The sequence below is a fragment of the Acomys russatus genome, chromosome 24 (genome assembly GCF_903995435.1).
Source record: "Acomys russatus chromosome 24, mAcoRus1.1, whole genome shotgun sequence".
NCBI lineage: Eukaryota > Metazoa > Chordata > Mammalia > Rodentia > Muridae > Acomys > Acomys russatus.
The window spans coordinates 3,461,041-3,482,474 of record NC_067160.1 but is presented as its reverse complement, the minus strand read 5'-3'; the positions used below and the strand labels follow the sequence as shown (position 1 = coordinate 3,482,474).

Genomic DNA, 21,434 nt, shown 5'->3' with positions numbered 1-21,434 from the left:
ACAAACAAACAAAGCCAAGCCCCAAAGAAACAAACAAACAAAACCCAAAACAAGGAAACAAAGAAACAAACAAAACTGGGTGCAGTGTTGTAAGCTCAGAACTGAAGGCAAGTAGGAATCCCTGGAGCTCAGTGGACAGCCAGATCTAGCTGAATCAGTGAGCCCCCATCCTCGTGAGAGACCCTGCCTCAAAGTATACAGTCAGTGTCTACTGAGTAATCCTGTGTACCCTCCCTCTCAATACTAAGGATTCTAACAAAGTAAGATTTAAAAACCATAAAGTCATGCAACTAACTAAATAAATAGATAAAAATGCATCTAAAAGTTGTATTTTGCAGATGAAATTTTGAAGCAATGATTATTTTAAAATAGCTCAGGATTAGAAAAAATATAAAAATGCATATTTCTTAAAAGTAAAATGGCAAAACCACTCTAAGTGTGTAATAGTTTCATTTCAAATGCAATAAAACTGCTTTAAGGAAACAAAAAAAAAGAATCACCTTTAGGATTTTTGTATAGGTTTTCAGTGATTGTTAGTGTAAGAAAAATGGGAAGTTATGTAGCTCCCTGGAAGCAGTCTTGCAGGAAATGTTATTCTCTGGCCCTTTTAGAGCAGTGAAACTCAAAGCAGGGAAAAATCTATTTCCTTAGTGGAAAAACTAGTCAGCATAAAACAAGATATGAACGCTCTATTCATTATCCACAATAGATAACATCTTGAGTATTCTCATTAAAACACCTATTTATCTTAGTCTCCCGTGTAGCAGGGTAACCTCTGTAAGCACAGTATGTCATTCACAGACAGGTAGGCAAAATGACAATAGAGTATTTTATATACATTTGTCAAGTGTGTACATAGATTCTTATGTTCTACAAATAAAATATTTTGCATATTAAATATTTAAACTTTTCTGATGTTATAAGCATGCTGTTTTTCATAATTGAATTCCTTCCATTATTAAAGACAGTGCAGCACTTGGTGTCTGTGAAGGAGGATGTGCAGGCCGTCTGGGTGGACAAGTACGTTTTTGTCTAACTTTTCCCATGGAACTATTATGCCTTTTAGACAAACTAAACTTGGTCGTGCCCCAGTTGATAGTAAGATGTAAGTCTTCTGTAGGTAAGGGACTCGGTCTCTTGTCTTGTCTTACTTTAGTTCTGAGACATTTCTTTGACTTAGAGTTCATATGTTCATAACCTCTGGTTGTCTTTTGACTCTGACTAGTATGGTATTTGCCACAGGTGTGTGGGCTCTCCCTTCCAGTGAGACAAATAATATTCTTAGGAGAAAGGGAGGGAAGGAATGTTTGAGGCGGCGTTGTCCCAAATGACCCAGCGGCTGCAACCTGCAGGCATGTGGAGAAATGTTGGCTGACTTTATAGCCATGCGCTAGATTTCCTGAATCTGAATTATCTAATTTGACTGAGCATAGATCATCTATTGTTATATTCTGATAGTTGTCTGATGGATTTTGAAATGTAGTCAATATTTTAGAATCACACTGAGGAATGTTAGGTAAAATTCCAGTTCTATTTTGTTTTAAAACTAATCCACTACCAGGAATAAAAAGATTTTGGTCTTGCTGCTTTGACAAATGGGCGACGTCTTTGTTTGATGCCAGCGTGTGTGCTTGTCCATCCACAGCTGTCCCTTTCCAGGTCAGAGGGTTATATATGACTTGTCGATCAATAGGGCATGAATTGCACTTGTGAAATAACCAGTTGTCAATGCATTTCCTGTGAAACTTGAAACAGAAAGGCTGTAAGTTAATAGACCGACTGTGACACTACTTACATAACTGTTTCCAGCCTACTTGTATATTGAAACTTTTGAACAAAGAGGAAGATAATTCTAACTTATCAAGTTTTATGAAAATATTTTGAACAAGTTAATTGACAAATACAGTGCCTATACTGACTGATTTCCATCTTCCACAGTAAAATGCACAGCCCCTTATGCATAGTGCCTTTTTAGCTTTGTTAGCAGCTCACCATTCAAGGTATTAGTTTATGCTAATTACTTCTAATGAAAGAAAAAATTAATAAGTCATAACCAACTGAGTTGCAGATGAGTCTAGCTATCATGAGATACTAAGTAACACACAGAGAGATTTTTTTTGGTTATAAAAACACTCTCAGACCATTAAAGTATGACTTTAAAACTCTACATGTTTATGTAAGCAATGTTATTTCAGGAAAACTATGATTATTAACTATGGCTGTCAACATATGACTTTGATTCTAGTGAGTTCTTATGAATAATTTTCAATGAAGGCATTTCTACTTTGTCTAGAGAGCTGTGAAAACACATGGCACGATGCTGTAGGCCTTTTCTAGGTTACACGTAACAAAAGTCCATAAAAGAACGCAGTTAACGTGCATTTGTCCTAACTAGACAGTGTATAAAGAATCAAGTCCTGCTCAATGCAAACTTGTCATGAAGGCAGGCTACCTTCTCTGCAGGAGCTGGTCCACATGTACTGTGCCAGTGAGCATCTTTGCACAGAGCATAACCAAAAAATAAAAGGAGAAACTTCAACTGCCACTTCATTCATGAGAAATGGCCCATTAGGAAGAGTAAAGTGAAAGAAGTGTGGCACTCACCCTGTGAGTACACGGTAGAAAGGGGCGTGGCACTTACCTTGTGAGTACATGGTAGCAGTCTTGTATATTGACCAAGACAAAATGACTTCAAACAGAGTCGACACTGGTACCCTGGAGCAAGCAGCTTGCTTTTCTTTGTAATTAGCAGGAGAGGCAGCGACTTTACAACTTGCTTTGGTGTGTAAAATTGCCTGAGTAAAGGTAAACATGTTCATGTGTGATTGCAGATCAGGCAGTAATTTAGAGCACATATTTTCTATATAAATAAAACAGTGGAACCCAAGGTTTTCTTGAGTCAGAAATTATAAATCTGTTGGTTGTATAGAACCTGACTTCAAAAAACACAGTTTATTAATTAATGAGATTTTTTGTTTATACTTTAAAGTCAAAAGAATGACAACATTTTGAGGGTCATAAGCTGAAATTATTTCAATTTGGGCAAATAGTTATACGTTTAGGAAACCAAAGCAATTTATTTGTCAACCGATGAAGTGCACAACACTAAACTCAAATAACCAGGGATACTGAAGGCAATTGGTAGATGACAGTTTGTGAGAAAATTCATTTCATGGGGGTGCTTACCCCAATATTGTTAGACTAACAGTGTAACTTTAAAAGTCCTGATTGCCATAACAGTGATAGACTGTGAATTAACTGGTATTCAGTGCCATCAGCAAGTGGTACAGCAGACAAAATGGTATTTAAGAACAAAAGTGTAGTTAAAGGTGCTGTTTTGGATCATATTTCACATAGTTGATGAAAAGTTAATGCTCCATTACTCTGCAGATATATGCCCGTAGGGTACAAAATTACCCCGGAGATAAGATGTGCAGAGAGCGGTGAAGTTCGTGTCCCGGAAGCCATCTTGGTAGTGTGTGCTTACCTAGGTCTGGATTCCAGTGGGCTGACTCAAAACCCTAGCTCTCTGCTGGGATGTGAGCTTGCTTGGGATAACATATGCAATTGCTTAGTAAGTATGAAACCAAGGAACACATACAACCCAATCAAAATATGATTCAAAGATCCCATCACACAAGAAGTGTACATTTTCCTGAGTCTCTCACCATTGCTTTTCTTGAAACTGTGGCGTATTTGCTTCCCCCTCATTTTTAATATCTAAGCATTTTACAACATCTGATCTTTTTTCTACTGATCTCCACCTTTGGTTTCTCTTCTGAAATGGGTGGGAAAAAAAAAGAGTAGATGTTATTTTCTAAGTCATAAAAAGTTGTTTTCTAATTAAATTATCAAGACTGCATATTAATAATATCATATTGTAAAATACTATAAGACTAACTTAACATCTTAAAATTACTAGTGAACCTCATGTCCTACTGAGAGGCTATGAGAATGACTTTATTTCCTTTTTTGGACAATAAGGGTTTTTACCAATGGAACACTGAGCAACACCCACAACTTTGAATTCATTAATTTATTTTTAATTAAAAGTTTTTATATATATGGGTCGTTTGCCTATATGCATATCTGTGTCCCATGTGCATGCCTGGTGCCCATAGAAGCAGAGTAGGGCACTGGGTCCTTTGTATCTGGAGTTACAGTAGAGTTCTGAGCCACCGTACAGGTCCTCTGGAGAAGTGGCAAGTACTTGGATCTTAGCCACTGAAAAAGTGTTTTGTATCTTCTTTTGTAAATTTTGAGGCAGGATTTCCTAAATTGTCCAGACTGGCTTCAAATTTGCAACCCTCAGCCTTCTGAGTAGCTGGGATTATATGTGTGTACCACCATGCCCAACAATACTGCTTCTATTCCTCGTATTTGATTATGCACTTGTTTAGTGTTCTCTCTGTCACTGTCTTCCCTCTCCATCTCCCCCGGCCCCTACATTTTGTGTGTGTACATTAGATGGCACTTGCATTGAAGACAGGTGTTAAATTACAGGAATAGGTCCTCTCTGTCGACCATGTAGGTCCCAGGGGTTGAAGTCGGGTCATTAGGCTTGAAAGAAAACACTTTTACCCACCGAGTTATTTTTCTGGCTTACCCAGTTTTTCTTAATGTAAAAATATTAATTATAATCATAGATGATTTATTTTTATAGTAAGAAAAAGTGTAAGGCATCAGGATATAAATATATATATATCATATATATAAAATTTATATATTTAATGTCAGCTTTCAATAAGTAGTTCATACTGGCCTTAAACATATGACTGTCCTACCTTAGCCTCCTGAGTGCTTGGATCACAGGTCTGTGCCACCACACCCAACTTCAGAAGATACTTTTAAAATGAACAATTCAAAGGACGCCTAAACGTTTCTATGATTATGTCACTGAACTACCACAAAAATTCTTTGCCTGTTCACTGCTATAAATCAAAACCCAGAATAGTGTCTGTCACATGTCAGATGTCCAGTAGATATTTGCTTAATAAAGGAATGAGTGAAAAACAAACAAAATCTTTTTCTATGATTATTTGTGGGCATGACAAATGTTAAGGGAAAACCATAATGGTGTCAGAAATATGATAAACTTGCCTACAGGCTGGGATCTCTACAGGCTGGGGTCCCTACAGGCTGGGGTCTCTACAGGCTGGGGTCCCTACAGGCTGAGGTCTCTACAGGCTGGGGTCCCTACAGGCTGGGGTCCCTACAGGCTGGGGTCTCTACAGGCTGGGGTCCCTACAGGCTGGGGTCTCTACAGGCTGGGGTCCCTACAGGCTGGGGTCCCTACAGGCTGGGGTCTCTACAGGCTAGGGTCCCTACAGGCTGGGGTCCCTACAGGCTGGGGTCCGTACAGGCTGGGGTCCCTACAGGCTGGGGTCCCTACAGGCTGAGGTCTCTACAGGCTGGGGTCTCTACAGGCTGGGGTCCCTACAGGCTGAGGTCTCTACAGGCTGGGGTCCCTACAGGCTGGGGTCCCTACAGGCTGGGGTCTCTACAGGCTGGGGTCCCTACAGGCTGGGGTCTCTACAGGCTGGGGTCTCTACAGGCTGGGGTCCCTACAGGCTGGGGTCTCTACAGGCTAGGGTCCCTACAGGCTGGGGTCCCTACAGGATGGGGTCCCTACAGGCTGGGGTCTCTACAGGCTGGGGTCTCTACAGGCTGGGGTCCCTACAGGCTGGGGTCTCTACAGGCTAGGGTCCCTACAGGCTGGGGTTCCTACAGGATGGGGTCTCTACAGGCTGGGGTCCCTACAGGATGGGGTCCCTACAGGCTGAGGTCTCTACAGGCTGGGGTCTCTACAGGCTGGGGTCCCTACAGGCTGAGGTCTCTACAGGCTGGGGTCCCTACAGGCTGGGGTCTCTACAGGCTGGGGTCCCTACAGGCTGGGGTCCCTACAGGCTGGGGTCCCTACAGGCTGGGGTCTCTACAGGCTGGGGTCCCTACAGGCTGAGGTCCCTACAGGCTGGGTCCCTACAGGCTGGGGTCCCTACAGGCTGGGGTCCCTACAGGCTGGGGTCCCTACAGGCTGGGGTCCCTACAGGCTGGGGTCTCTACAGGCTGGGGTCCCTACAGGCTGGGGTCCCTACAGGCTGGGGTCCCTACAGGCTGAGGTCTCTACAGGCTGGGGTCCCTACAGGCTGGGGTCCCTACAGGCTGGGGTCTCTACAGGCTGGGGTCCCTACAGGCTGGGGTCCCTACAGGCTGGGGTCTCTACAGGCTGGGGTCTCTACAGGCTGGGGTCTCTACAGGCTGGGGTCTCTACAGGCTGGGGTCTCTACAGGCTGAGGTCTCTACAGGCTGGGGTCCCTACAGGCTGGGGTCCCTACAGGCTGAGGTCTCTACAGGCTGGGGTCTCTACAGGCTGGGGTCCCTACAGGCTGGGGTCCCTACAGGCTGGGGTCTCTACAGGCTGGGGTCCCTACAGGCTGGGGTCGCTACAGGCTGGGGTCCCTACAGGCTGGGGTCCCTACAGGCTGGGGTCCCTACAGGCTGAGGTCTCTACAGGCTGGGGTTCCTACAGGCTGGGGTCCCTACAGGCTGGGGTCCCTACAGGCTGGGGTCCCTACAGGCTGGGGTCTCTACAGGCTGGGGTCCCTACAGGCTGGGGTCCCTACAGGCTGGGGTCCCTACAGGCTGGGGTCCCTACAGGCTGAGGTCTCTACAGGCTGGGGTCTCTACAGGCTGGGGTCCCTACAGGCTGGGGTCCCTACAGGCTGGGGTCCCTACAGGCTGGGGTCCCTACAGGCTGGGGTCTCTACAGGCTGGGGTCTCTACAGCTCCCTTTCAGGCTGAGGCCTACCGTGCCTGCTCTTTAAGGTTTCTTTATGACACCCAATGCTTGTTGTGCTGATGGATTTTATAAAGCACCAGTAGTACAAAAACTGGTTGATTTGCACACACTTACAGGAGAATTCTAAACTTAATGTTAAAACTGAAAGCCACTTCCTTCCTTGCAGAGTGTTGTGTACATTTCGTGCTCTTAGATTTACTGATCTCAGAACGTGTTGAGTGACGCAACGAACTTAACGAGGTCATCTTACCTCGCGAAACGCAAAGGAGTGGGGAGGATGGAAACAGCTGTCGAAGCATTCCTGGCATAAGTGATACTCTACACACTCAGTGCACCTGGAATACAACACATCAAAACACAGGACAGAAAAACCTAATCATTGCCACGGCTTCAGGTGAAAGTGTCGGCCCCTCTCCCTGCAGATGACCCACACGTGGCAAAGCCCACACTGGTCGCCTTGTGAGTTAGTTTCTTATTGCTTCCGTAGAGTTTTACCGGACAGTTCTGTAAAAATGGAGGCGGGACGTGTCTCAAAGGGATAGGAGCAAGGTGTTTGCCCAGCTGTGCCACTTGTTGAGGCTGCAGAGGGACATCTGTTTCCTTGGCTGTATCATACTCCACAGGCAGCTTACACTTCCTAGCTTGGGGTCCTTGCCACATCTTTAAGGTAACTAACAGCACTTCCTGTCTTTCTTCCATGGCCGTATTTCTATCTCTCTATCCCCTCCTTCTTCCATGCTCAAGAGCCTTGTGATTATATTGGGTGTATACAGGCCAGGGTCATCTTACTTAAAGGTCAATTGGTAAGAAACCTTAGATCATCAAAAGCTTAACTCCCTCTGAGCTGTAGCCTGGTACCCAAGTCCTGTGATAAGCCTGTGGGTATGCGTGGGAGACGGTTACTGCTTTGCCTCTCCCACATCCTTCCCAGGATGCTTTTCCAGACCAATTTCAGCCCCAGTGATTTCTTTCTTCTGCCTTCTAAGCCCACAGACACATGATTTGTCATGTGTCTATGCAGCTCTGCCTTCCAGTTGCTTCATGAAGAATGAGGTTACAATTAACAGGATTCTTTGACAACAGAATCATATTCTTTTTTTCTCCCCACAAATTAGAAAGTATAACTGTGTGAATTCTCAACAAAAACCATTAATATGAAATGTTCTTTTTCACAGAAGCCCAATTTGAAGCTTGTGGTATTAGTAAGCATTTCACCACATGTGATTTTAGTTTCCTTGTTACAGGAGTCACCAAATAAACAGTATTGTGGAAAATGGCCAAAAAATTATTTTTAAATTGAATTTTTCTAATGTTTAGAAGGCTATTTCCCTGAGAAATATTGTCCTCAGACATTTTAGAAGACACAAGTGCTAATTTGTCCGTTATTACTATTCACATATGTAGATTCTTACTAATTAACATCACAGACGAGCAATGTTGCAGTTCACTTGATACATCTGAGTGTGCTGGGATAAAAAATTTAAGTAGCTCTGTACCTTAACATACATCTGATGTTTTACGAACTGACCTAAAGATGAATCAGCTGCATCGTGACGCACTAACTAAGGGGAAGCTGCTGCTTACGCTCAGCAGAATTCACTTTTGGGCTGACTGACATGTTCGGTACCTGAAGCAAAGAGCAGGAGGAGGAGTCACACATGTCACAGACACAGCTTTGATTTGTAATCAAGGAACTCAGAACTGGTGGCTGTTAGCCATGTGCATAGCCAGGCGATGGGAAGTTATCCTCAGAGGTGACTGGGCGTGGAGCGGAGAAGCGCAGAACAGAAAGACTTGACTTAGCAGTTTCTGGAAGGACAGTATGCCGGGACAGAAAACAGACAACACCCTGGCTGAGGATTTGACCACCATCCATCCGATACATGACCGCAGTATTTGACCATCTTTGATAGAATCAGCTGAGCCACACATTAACCCTTTGAGGAATACGTGGGCACAAGGGTCAAGGGTTTGCTGCTTTGTCCCCACCGTTGCTCTTCACAGCCTTGTGTCTCATGTACGACATTTGATCCCTGACTCTTCCAATCCACTGTCCACACAACAGCTGCTGGAGACAGTAGTTCCGAGATCCAACATCCCCGGGCTAGCACTCCTCATGCTAAATATCTGTACAAATCCTGTTCTTGCTCAAGGTAGATGGCTCCTTGGGGCCCTCTCAGGCCAGCCATCTTCCCATAGTGATTTCTTTCTTTCTTTTTAAAAAAATTATATTTCTTTCCATAGTTATTTCTTAATGATTAATTTTCTTCTGACAGAAAACAAGATTAAAATTGATCAAAGGTATAAAAGTGCTGTTGGAATGAGTCAGAATGTTGAAAGAAATATTTAGTTTTGCTAATACACTGTATATTTCAGCAATTTTTCTTTTTGAGGCAGGGTTTAATCTCTACAGCTCTGGCTGTCCTGGAACTTGCTTTTAAACCAGGCTGGCCTCAAACTCAGATACCCTCCTGCCTCTGCCTCACAGGTGATGGGATTAGGGAAATTTTAGTGAAGACTGAAACGAAAGATTTAAAAATATACAACTTAAAAGAAATCGTACTTACCAAGGTATAGCAGCTCAGTAGCTGTGGTACTTACCAAGGTACAGCACTCGGTAGCTGTGGCACTTACAGGAAGGTTTGTGGGTTATACATAAAGCAGTCAAACTGCTTTCTCTAATAATAATATTGCTTTTGTTATCACTGAGGCGAATATGAATAAAACAAAACCCATAGACAAGGCAGATGGAAACGTAGCTTCTAATTTTGGGTAGGTGGAAATCGATTATAAATTCAGCCAGTCTAATCAATACACACACACACACACACACACCTCCTTCGGTGATTATTAGGAGACTTTGGCAACGACCCCCTCATCCATAGTCCACGGTGTTACAGGATGTGAGATATCTAGCAGGGCCCTGAGCGTGAAAACTCACCTAGGCCATAGAAACAACTAAGAAGGCCAGAGCTGCTTTGTAGTCAACCCACGCGAGAACGCAAAGCCAATGCTCTTGCAAAAGTGGGGAAAACAAAATGAGATCCCAAAGGAGCTGTCATCACATAAGAGAAGTACAGTGTTTGAAGGAGGGGGGGGGCTAGAGCGAGCAGCTTAAAGGCCGAGTGCTCTGCTGCTCAGAGCTGTGACTACTGCGAACTTACTTGTAGCACGTCCCCTCGATTGGCAGCTGCTCGCAGTTATTACAGGGAATTCCGAGGTGTTTGTCTAGCCGTTCTCTCTCAGAGGTAGTCATAAGTTTGCTAGAGTTCTTGAACTCCTCCAAAATGAGTTTTAGAGGTGCAAACTCTTCCCTGCATAGTGGGCATTTTACCAGGGAACTTCCCGATACCGTATCTTGGTAATTAGCTAAGATCTTCATGCATTTTATGTGCACGTTATTGCCGCAGCCAAATCTATGGGAAATAAAATTCAAGTTCATCACTTATCGTTTTATTTGCTATAAATATTTATATAAATTAAAACCTCGCTGGGGGCAGCTTTATTCCTTAAAGTACCTTGAACTGACTTCTAGATATATCTGGATTACGGATAGACAGAAGTCTAATTTATCATCTTTATCAGAGTTTCCAATACAACGTTTTCTTCATTTAAAGAAAATGGTGACATATTTCACATTGTTAAATTATTTTTCATTCATAAGGCCAGCATGAGTGTAGGTTTAATACAAAGCAAAACTAAAACATTAATTCTTTAAATACAGGGTGGAGTCTGACCCTACTTTTCTCTCTCGCTTTTTTGAGTAATCAGGTAGCATCTTAGACAAATGAGCAATCTCTGCTGAACAATATTTGGGGAGTACCTAGTTCTTTTTAACTATAGGAGCCACCACATGAAAACACGCAAAATAGGAGTCAAGTATTTGGCAAATATTCAAGAGCAAAACGAATGAAAAGGGTTAAGCAGCAAACGGCTCCCTCAAACTTCTTTTCTCTTCTCTTCTCTTCTCTTCTTTTCTCTTCTCTCTCTCTCTCTCTCTCTCTCTCTCTCTCTCTCTCTCTCTCTCTCTCTCTCTCTCTCTCTCTTTGTTGTTGTTTTTAAGACAGGGTTTCTCTGTGTAGCTCTGGTTGTCCTAGACTCACTTTGTAGACTAGGCTGGCCTTGAACTCAGAGATTTGCCTGCCTCTGCCTCCCAAATGCTGGGGTTACAGGCACACACCTAAGACACCTAGCTTGGCTGCCTCAGTTTCTAAAGTCCAACTGCTGAGTGCCATGAAGAATAGTATGAATGAGATTCTGTCAGTGCAGGTTTTTACTAGGTTAAAAATTTGAACTTAAGTAGAAGATAAAATTTCTTAAAAATTGAAAAGAATGCTTATAACTTCAAAGTGAAATACTCTTTACATTCAAATAGATTGTTGCAGTCGTATACTTTTTCCTCCTGTATAAATAAAAAGGGAGGGCTGGTGAGATGGATGTGCAGTCATCTGAGTTTGAGCTGATCGTTGGAACACACGTGGTGGAGGAGAAAAACAACATCTGCGTGTTGCCCTCTGACCTTCGCACACGCCAAGGTATGCACATGACCCCACCCATTCCCCAAGCCACTCAGTCAATAAACGTAAAAATGCTTTAAAAAACCCCAAAATGTCTTCCTATTTCCAAATACTTAAAGCACGGGAATAAATTACTATTGACTTACAGTTTAAAATTTTACCTTTAGAACATATCCTAGAAATATTTAGAAGAACAGGGTGTCTCACAAGACACATATTAGGGAACAAACGAACACAAAGGAAATACAAATTAGACACTGAGGAACCTTATTTTTTTTCTACCAAGGCATCTCATAATGTGATTTCATAGGAATACTAAGCTAGAGCTTTGTAAGCCTTCAGGATCCAAAGGCAAATGTCACCTGCAGAAGGTGACCGGGAGTTTTTTCTCCAGCAGCACCTCTTGACAAATGGGGCAGATGTCCCCTGCACTGATGTCTTTCTGTTTAAGACAGCCATCTTCCTCCACACGCGCATGCTCATCACCCGCCCCAAGCTGGGGAGTCTGGGCCTGATGTATCCCCCGCAGCAAGTCGTTTATTTGTCCTTCCACAAGACCCAGCTGGAAAGCAGCTAGTGAAAAATACATCAAAGCATGAGAATTTGGTGGCAGGAAAGGAAACACAAGGATGTAATAGAAGGGTGAGCTATAATTTTCTTTCAAATATCAGAAAGATAGTACTAATTGGACTATTATAGTCACGCTGACCAGTTTGTACTTTTTTTTTTTTTTTTTAAAGGAAAAGTGGTTAGAAAAGAGTAATTTATACAAATAAGGCTATTGCCTTCCCTCTGCCTTGTTACTGACAATAGCGCAGGATGTACCATAGGCTTGGGATGCGATAATATTTACCCTGGGATTCTCAGCATGATGACATCTTTTGGTCCTTCCATATGCCTGCAAGCAAGTACTCCTTCTACATACAACAGTGTTAAAGTGAGAGCTGCAGAGATGGCTCAGGGCTTAAGAGCCTGTGTTGCTCGTGGAGAGAACACAGGTTCAGTTCCCAGCTCCAGGGATTCCAATACCTTCCTCTGGACTCGGCGGATGCCCCCACATAGAACACACACACAGAGACTCAGAAATATATACACAAACATAAATAGAGAAATGAATACAGTTTTAAACGAATTAAAATAAAAACTAAGAATACAGAAAGAGAAAATAGGGGCATGGGAACAGGCTCATAAAGCCAGTGTTTGTTAAGTTTGAAACAGAGGGGCAGATTGTTTGTGCCTCATTTCCTGTTTATTTTTGTATCCATAGAAATGAGTGCTTTGGTGGGGGGGGGGGGAGAGTGCTTTGGTCATCTCATTCATGTCAGACTTGGACTTGGACAGTGCTCCGCAGGACAGCCTCTGAGGCACTGGACCCTTGGGATGTGCATTCTTTACTTATGAATTTCTTCCATCTTTCTGCTCTTCTAAACAACTGTGGTGTATGTAGTTTTAGTCCTAGAACCGAAGAGTCTTTCTCCCCACCCATGGCTCCTTTGCTTGCCTGCCCTCTCCTCCTACCACAGCACAATTTAAATTCCAGTTGTTAGTCCTGTTTGCTTCTGTTTATCTTAAATACATGTAACTTAAATAACATATGCAAGTGTGAAAGCTCTGATTTCCTGGAAAAATCTCCAATTAAACACTGAAGGATCTGCAAAAACAAAAAACAAAAGACAAAAACGGTATTTCTGTTTCAATACAAAAACCTTTGTTTCTGGCCCAAGGTGATGTGGCACGTGCAGGTGGAGTGTGGGAGGAAATCAAACTTTAATTACCCAGTCCTTGGAGGAGGAGGGTTATTTGTCACAGAGAAACAGCAGGATCCGCTCTCTTAGAGAGAGGAGGGGGAGGAAGGGAGGGTGGAAGAGGGACAGAGAGAGAGGGAGAGAGACAGAGAGGGAGAGAGACAGAGAGAGAGGGAGGGAGAGAGAGAGGGAGAGAGAGAGAGAGAAGGGAGGGAGGGAGGAAGGGAGGGAGGGAGGCAGAGAGTGAGGATTGCACATTTAAGAATTTCACAAAAGATGTTGGCCAGAAACGGTTCTGCATGGTATAAGAAATACTGTGGGACCATGAGCAAAAGCAATGTATGAGACCAACAGGGACATTCTGTAAGGTAAGAACAAGGGAGCTAGCCTTGTCTAATGATCTCAGTCCATTGCACAATTACCACTTTTTTAAAGTTCTCGTGGTCTGAGAAAATCAGGTAAAGAAAGCATTTGCATATTTATTAAGTAGTATTTAGTGTGTGAGCCCCTTTTTTAACTCACTTCTTTTCTGTTCCTAATGAAATTTGCAAGGCTATCACCCATCTCCTCGTTTGCTATTCAGACTTCTTTATGTATAAATTATCCTATGGCTGTTTATTGGAATGAAACAACATTCTTTCAAAACACTTCCGAGATTACCAATCTTTGCAAATGTGTTCCTTGCATTCCCTATGTTCCTCCGTGGGTTTTATTTTATTTTTACACATAGCCTCTTCGTGCCGTTAAACCTATTTCTTTTTCTTTTCATGTTCATTGTTTCAGTCCTTCCAAAACCATCTCTCTTTTTTTTAATAATGGCAACAATCTTGGTAATTTTTCTGGCTCTTGCTTTTGCTGTGGCAGCATCCAGTGAGGCTGTGTTGGTGTAGGTTGGAGGATGGTATTTGGTTTGCATCAATGGTCTCTGCATTGCCACACAGTTGCCTCCGTGTACTACCAAAATTTTTTTTCATCCCTCTTTCAAGTGAATTAAAACAAGAATAAGGCAGACACATTAAATTAAATCTATTAAATAAATAGTAATAAATGAAAGTATAAACTTTTTATAATTAAAACATTGTTTGGAGTCATTTTGGATTCTGTATAGAAATGTTTGACATATGGGAGAGTGGAAACAATTCTCTTGCTTAATTTAGGAGATGTGAATGAATAAAATTGTAATTTTCATCTGCCATACTTTGTATTTTGTATGACTCAGTCTGCTTTGTCCTAAAATTACAGTAATATTAGCATATCTATTTCTATTAGAGACTTAAATATGTGGTTAATATCTTTAAGTTATATTGAACATGAACTTAAATATACAGAAAAATATTAATACATTGAATGCCTGTTAAATCAGTGAAAATTATTTATTTATTTATACTTTTTTTTTTTTCAAGATAGGGCTTCATTGTATAGGCCGGGCTGTCCTGAAATTCACTTTGTAGAGCAGGCTAACCCTGAACTTAGAGATCTAATTGCTTCTGCCTCCCAAGTTTTGGGATTAAAGGCCTGCACCACTACAGCCAGCTCAGTGAAAAGTATTTAAAAGAGCAATTCACATGAGAAGCAATCAAAAATTCTTAACACAGATATTAAAAATCAACAATCTGTTATGCTAAAAATTAAAACAAGAAAGCTTCATATAAAAGATTGTAAAAAGCAGAATTGAAGTAACTAATAATTCGGGGTTAATTTCAATATGCCATATTCAGTGGAACATTAGACATCTGGTGAATTTGCAACAAGTACATAGAAGTGAAAATAAGAAGTGACAGAAATTGTTTGGGAAAAGCAGAATACAGAATTCTTGCAAAATAGGTCTGTGCATATATGTTTATGTTTAAATATACATGTATAAAATCATAAAAGCAACATAGAAAATAAAGTTTTGTGTATATTTTTATTTTTGTATATTCTTTGGTGGGAATTTGAAAGTTTTATTTTTAGTATGGTTTTTATTTATCTATAAGCAATTTAATAAAAGAAGAGATGACTTCATATACCATTGCATTAAAAAGAAATCACTAGATTTAAGTTTTATTAGGAATATAATTTTGAGAGAAACAGAGTTCAATGTCTAAAATAGTTATTTAAGTAGGAAGTATAAAATGTCTAAATTAATGTATATAGACAATCTAAATCATTTTATACTTTCTGTACTGTTAGGAAAACAACGGTTTCTGCCTTCAATATATGCTAAGAAAACACATGAAATGTTAGAGTGATTCATATATAAATGCTGTCTTTGAAGTGAAAACATTAAAATATTAGAAATGCACATCAATTCACATTATTCAATTCATAAAATGTACCTAACAGACATACTTAACATATAAAGTAATAAATTTCCTTATTGACATTTTCATACGTTAGTCAAGAGGCAGATCAAATGTTAGCAAGTGAAATACAGTGTCTGAGTACAGATCCTGAGAAGTTATGACACACACTAGATTTTGAGGACAGAAAATAAAAGAAAGAATAAGTGTTTCTAGTTTCTACTCCAATTGCAAATTACATTTTATTCTGCTGTATTAAGTTGAACTATGTTGTTAAATTATTTCTCAGTTAATAAAACTGCAATTACAAAATTTCACACATCACTCATCTTGTATTTCCATTCTTCAACCGAAATATGGAAGTTTGTGAAAATGACGTGGGAAGGCAACGTTAAGAACAGCAAGAATGAGACTTTTGCAGGAAGTCAGCACTTAAACTTAATGTAGAAATAGGCAGGAAAGTACGCATGGGACCGCAGAGGCCTGTCATCGTGCAGAAGGGATTTGTAGAGCCGAGGAAGGAGGTGCAAAGCACAGGCTGTGAGAACAGTGAAGCTGTGGCCGGGAGCAGTGAGGGCTGAGGGTGCTTCAGCAGTCCTACGAACACCACAGGAAGGAGCCCTTGGGAAAAGGCGAGATGCAAAATAAACAGCATCTGCAGAACAACTGGACACGGAGAGGACTGTGGGAGGCCAAGTAAAGAACCTGTATGATTTCTAGGTTTAGAGAGGACATAAAAGGGGAAGTCAGACTATGTGGTAGTTTAAGGAAGAATGCCCTCCATAGGCCCATATATGTGAATGCTTAGTCTACAAGGAGTCCTCTTTGATAGAATTAGACAGATTAGTAGGTGTGGCCTTGGCCTTGTGGGAGAAAGTGTGCCATTGGGTGAGGGCTTTGAACATTTCAAAAAGCTCATGCCAAGCCCCCCCCTCCCCCCCCCCCTGCCCCCTCCTTACAGATCAAGACGTAGCTCTCAGCTTCTGCGGCAGCACCTGCCTGCTGCTGCACAGTGACAGTGGACTAACCCTCCGACGCTGTAAGCAGCCCCCCAATCAAATGCTTCCTTTTCTAAGCGTTTCCTTGGTGATGGTGTCTCTTTATAGCAACAGGACAGTGACTGAGACAGTATGTGACACAGGGCATAGGATAGAGAATCACAAATCATGGAAAACTGCTGCTCAGAATGCCCATGGGATCTTCAGAATGAGCTGTCCAGAAGGCAGTTGGAAATGCTGACCTGTCGTTAGGTGGCAGTCAGCAGTACAAAATTAACAACTGGAGTTCTAATAAAAAAAATAGGAGGCATTTCTGAAAGACTACCTGGACTTAAGAGACCAAGAGGAAACTCCATGTGAAACACAAATGTTAATTATTTTTAACATCATATGTATATAATAGTTGAATTTAAAAAATTAAATTAGGTTGTCACTTTGATACTTCATGAATAATATGAACATTCGTTACTAAAATTCAAAATTAATCCCTTAGGCTGAAGACCAACAACCCCTCAGTTGTAAGTAGTACTTTTGCGAAGACAACAGTATCTATATAATGAAGCATGTTTTCTTTTCTATTTTTGAAGTATTTAAAACACAATTTGAGTACTGTAATAATATTTAAACATTTGTGCACAAAAATTTCAGCTGAATTGGTTTTTGGTATTGCTTCCTCCCCCCCCCCCCCCGAGACAGGGTCTCACTCACTATGTAGCTCTGGCCATCCTGGACCTTACTCTGTAGACCAAGTTGGCCTTGAACTCACAGATATTTGCTGGCCTCTACCTCTTGAGCACTGGGATTAAAGGTATGCATGTCTGGTTTAGCCAAAGTAGGTTTGAATGCCATTATGTGTCATTGCAATCCTTGTACCTGACAAATTTTATCTATTCTATACAAAAATTGTATACAAAACCACTACGAATCTTTGCTTAGAATAAGGAAAATTATTTTCTTTCAGATAACACTATTGTTTCATCTCTGCTTTTTTTAAAATTTAATCTTGTACAAATTTTCAAGGAAACACTTGTTATTTTGTGTCAGTTTTTATGCACTTTTATTATTAATGTGTGCACGCACCTTCAGGTGAGCATTTGCCACCTTGTACACATCTCAGAGGACAGCATTGCAGGGGTTGGGGCTATCCTTGTACACATCTCAGAGGACAGCATTGCAGGGGTTGGGGCTATCCTTGCCCCATGTGGGTTCAAGGACTAGACTCAGGTGCTTGGGCTTAGGCTTGCAATGCAAACAGTTCCACCTGCAGAGCCGTCTCTGGGGGCACTCATCCCTGTTTCCACGAAGAACCTGATTTGAGTGGGATATACAAACTTATGGTTTTTTGTTTGTTTGTTTGTTTGATTTTTGTTTTTCTAGACAGGCCTTCTCTGTGTAGCACTGGCTGTCCTAGAACTCGATCTGTAAACCAGGCTGGCCTCAAACTCAGAGATCTGACTGCCTCTGCCTACTGAATGCTGAGATTAAAGGCCTGTGCCACCACCACTCAGCTCAAACATACAGTTTTAAGAAGAAACTGAACTTTCTGAAGCATGAAAAAGTTTGGTAAGAGATAGCTACTAGATTCTTTAGGAAAATAGGCAGTCAAGTTTAGAAATGCTTCAATAAAAAGTTCATATTTTTGTTAGCTTCAAATTATTAAGAGTTTAGAAAATGAAAAAGCCAGAAACTTACATTCATGATTCCTTGGAAGCTTGAATTTTTTCAACAACACCCTAATATTCACAAGTAGAAAAAAAATTAAAGCATTTATTTTATATAATCTCAAAATATTGTTTAAACATGTAGACTACAATGAGACTTATTTAATGCAGAAAATGTTATGAGTAAACTTAAACTTAATCACTTTTATGTTAATTATAATTATGTTTTAAGATAAATTGATGTGAGATTGACAGGCACATTATGTCTGTGCTAAACAGACTGATTAGAGAGAGAGAGAGATTGCCTTTCTTTCTCAAGGCACAAGTCCTTCCAGGGCTGGTGAAGGAAGCCAGGAAGTCACAGCACTCTCTTGACTTCCTTGCAAGTGAATGCCAAATACCTGTTTTTCCACATCCATCATTTCAATGCACAGTAGAAAACTTTCAAATCTTACTAAAATTGTGACTTTTAAAGAGGGAGTAAAGACACTTTAAAAAAATATATAGCTAACATGGTTCAGCATTAATTACATTAATATTAATATACATTATATATTTGGATAATACATTTAGTTTATGGTTAAAATATTATACGAAATGACTTATAGTATATTATAATTAGACAAGAATAACAATACCCTGTTATGTCATAGATAATATTGAAAACACCTATTGTAAATGTTATGACCATTGTTCATTTGAAAGGACAGTATCTTTATCTTTCTTTCAAATAGAACCAATAACCTGTGTCAGTAGATAAGCAATAAAAAGTGACAAAAATGGAACAGCCCCAAATCAGGCAAGGAACAGTGTTAGAAAGCAAGATACACAGGTCTCTCATGCATTTACCGGGGCTGCAGAGACAGCTCAGTGGTTAAGAGCACTTGTTCTTAAGCTAGGTATGGTGGTGCATGCTTTTAAACCCCAGCAGAGGCAGGTGGATTGCTGTGAGTTTGAGACCAGCTTGGTCTACAAAATGAGTCCAGGACGGACAAGGCTACACAAAGAAACCCTGTCTCAGAAAACAACAACAACAGCAGCAGCAGCAGCAGCAGCAGCAGCAGCAGCAGCAGCAGCAACACTTGTTCTTGCAAAGACCTGGGCTCAATTCTCCACACCCATATGGCAGTTCACCACCATCTGTAATTTCAGTTTCAGAGAATCCAACATGTTTTTCTGACCTCTGTGGGCACCAGGCACACACATGGTGTACATGCATGCACACTGGCAGGTAACACACACACTTACACACACACACACACACACACACACACACACACACACAGAAATACATTTAAAAATTTTTTTCAAGACAGGATTTCTCTGTGTAGCCTTGGTTGTCCTGGAACTCACTCTGTAGAGCAGGCTGGCTTTGAACTTACAGAGATCCCAGTATCTCTGTCTCCTGAGTGCTGGCATTAAAGTCATGTGCCACAAAAGTCAAATTAAATAGTTTTAAGGGTGTATTTACTGATTTTTTTTGGTGTGAGTATAGTAAGGCAAAGCAAACTTAAGTAGGGCCTACTACCTAAATGGTGAGATTGTCTTCCACGTGTGGGAAGTACCTACCCAGTACATAGGCTCCCTTAACACTGTAGGAATTTCAGATTTCAGAGGTATCGTTCAGTTAAAGTCCTCATTTTTATCTCAAAATATTTATACTGAAAGCGAAAAATGCCTGAAACCTGACATATAGAAAACAAACAAGATTTTCATGACAGTGTGTTTCAGGAGACAGGAAGTTGTTGAAGAAAGTAATGTCTCAGGATAACCATAGACTTGATAGTTAAATAATCACATTTGTGCCCGTAATATATATCAGTATTTTTCTACTTTATACTATTAAATGTTCCTCAGTTGATTAGCTCGCTTTTCAGACTTAAATGGAATACTCGCAATACTAAGACACACATTGGTAAATTGTGGCCATTTTAGCTCTTAATTCCCTCAATATCAAACTTCTTTATTCTTGTTGTAGTCAAGCCAGGAAAGGTGGTAAAGCATGCTTCCTGTGGAAGACTGTTGCCAACAGTCACTTACCAGCATATGTGCTTACACAGTTCCCGCCTCTTCAGAAACGTGGGGCAGTTGCATTCATGGGGGTTTCCTAGCAAAACCTTTAAAAGAAAAGTAAAACATCTCAGTTAACTTTAAGAGTTAGGGCAAAACTAATTGATAAAATAACCAGATTAAAAGAGACTTAAATCATTAATTGATTTAGTGACTTGAACTGAGTCATTATTGACTGGGACCTTAGGAGAAATATTCTCTCTTGACATTCTAGGCTGGGTTTGCACTTCTTTCTTCTTTGCCTTGATTAACACCTGACACTATGGCAGCACATTTTCTAAAGGTCATCTGTACTCAAGTGAGATTAAATCTAAAACTAAAAGCTCTCCCTCTGTTAATGCCTTTGGCAAGATGGCTTGCTCATTTATTTATTTTTTATTTTTTTGTAACTTAACTTTACTTTCGTTAGAAAGGATTAGTTTTATTCAAAACTATACAGATCAAAAGTGTTAAGCCCAATAAACTGTGTAATCAGCAAAGTGAAAAGGTATCCTTTGAGAAACCTACAGAGGGGTAAGGTGTAAAGCAACGGTAAGGTGATCAGTGGCTCATTTTTGACAGACAATAGCAGGACAAGTAAATATGAAACATCTGTTCTCTTTTATAGCAAAATGAGACAGAACTCTTACCCACACACATACTCTAAAAGTATCAACATTTAAACTACCCTTTAATGAAATGTTACAGTTTTAAGGGGGGGGGGGGGTAAAAAGAAAATGATCACAGAGACTATTACAGAGAAACTGATTTTAATTAGCAAACATTTAGACGATAACAGGATTTTCATTTTACTCACAGGGCTTCTGAGCATTAACAAGGCTTCCGGAATACGCATACCGCGAACCAGATGTTCATATAACCCTCTCCTATAAGTGTTTTTAATACTAAAACTTAAGGTCCATCATCTTACAGGAGTTGGGCGCAATCTGTGTTCCTAACTATCCAGAAAGAATCTTCTCTAGAAAACACTATTTTCGGTTGTAACTTGCACATCTTTTAAAGTCTGGAGCGCATTTGTGGGGATGACTCCTACTTGTGTGAGGCCCATGTTTGTTCAGGGATTGTGAAGTCCACTTGAGGTGTCCTGTCTTCCCCAACCCCTCCCCACCCCAGTCCGGTAGTTACTCGGAAATCCCCGCTTTCGGGCTCCTCCTCCCTCAGTAGGAAGCCGGTGGGACCGATCTGTCGCAGGAGATAGATGCTGCTGCTCAGCGCCTGGTCTTGCTGCCGAATGAGGCTCTTGCTCAAGTATCTTTGCCTTTCGGAGGCTTTACCGCCTCCGCGAAGCATCCCCGGCTGCCTCTGCGCCTCCGCGCCAGGCTTTCGGAGGCACCTTGGGTCTCTATGGCAACAGCGTTGCAG

General features: G+C 41.1%; 1 protein-coding gene across 1 annotated transcript; it reads right to left on the bottom strand.

Annotated features, from left to right (window-relative positions):
• Positions 1 to 670: 670 nt before the first annotated feature.
• Positions 671 to 21,400, bottom strand: Zswim2 (zinc finger SWIM-type containing 2). The gene is made up of 9 exons (XM_051166351.1): positions 21,198 to 21,400; positions 20,043 to 20,119; positions 18,034 to 18,074; positions 11,679 to 11,889; positions 9,964 to 10,215; positions 7,050 to 7,134; positions 3,669 to 3,778; positions 2,642 to 2,795; positions 671 to 1,745 (listed from the first exon to the last, which is right to left on the bottom strand). The coding sequence occupies exons 1-9, from the start codon at positions 21,360 to 21,362 to the stop codon at positions 936 to 938; spliced, it is 1,905 nt and encodes a 634-aa protein (XP_051022308.1). The 5' UTR covers positions 21,363 to 21,400; the 3' UTR covers positions 671 to 935.
• Positions 21,401 to 21,434: the final 34 nt, after the last annotated feature.

Bases quoted from the DNA above. Each gene is read 5' to 3' on its own strand.
- Zswim2 (XM_051166351.1), bottom strand. From the start codon at position 21,362: ATGCTTCGCGGAGGCGGTAAAGCCTCCGAAAGGCAAAGATACTTGAGC. The intron at 18,075-20,042 runs GTAAGTGACTGT...TGTGAATATTAG, and splicing joins CTGTGTAAGCACATATGCTG to GGTGTTGTTGAAAAAATTCA. The intron at 2,796-3,668 runs GTGAGAGACTCA...ACCTTTACTCAG, and splicing joins CAGTTTCAAGAAAAGCAATG to GCAATTTTACACACCAAAGC.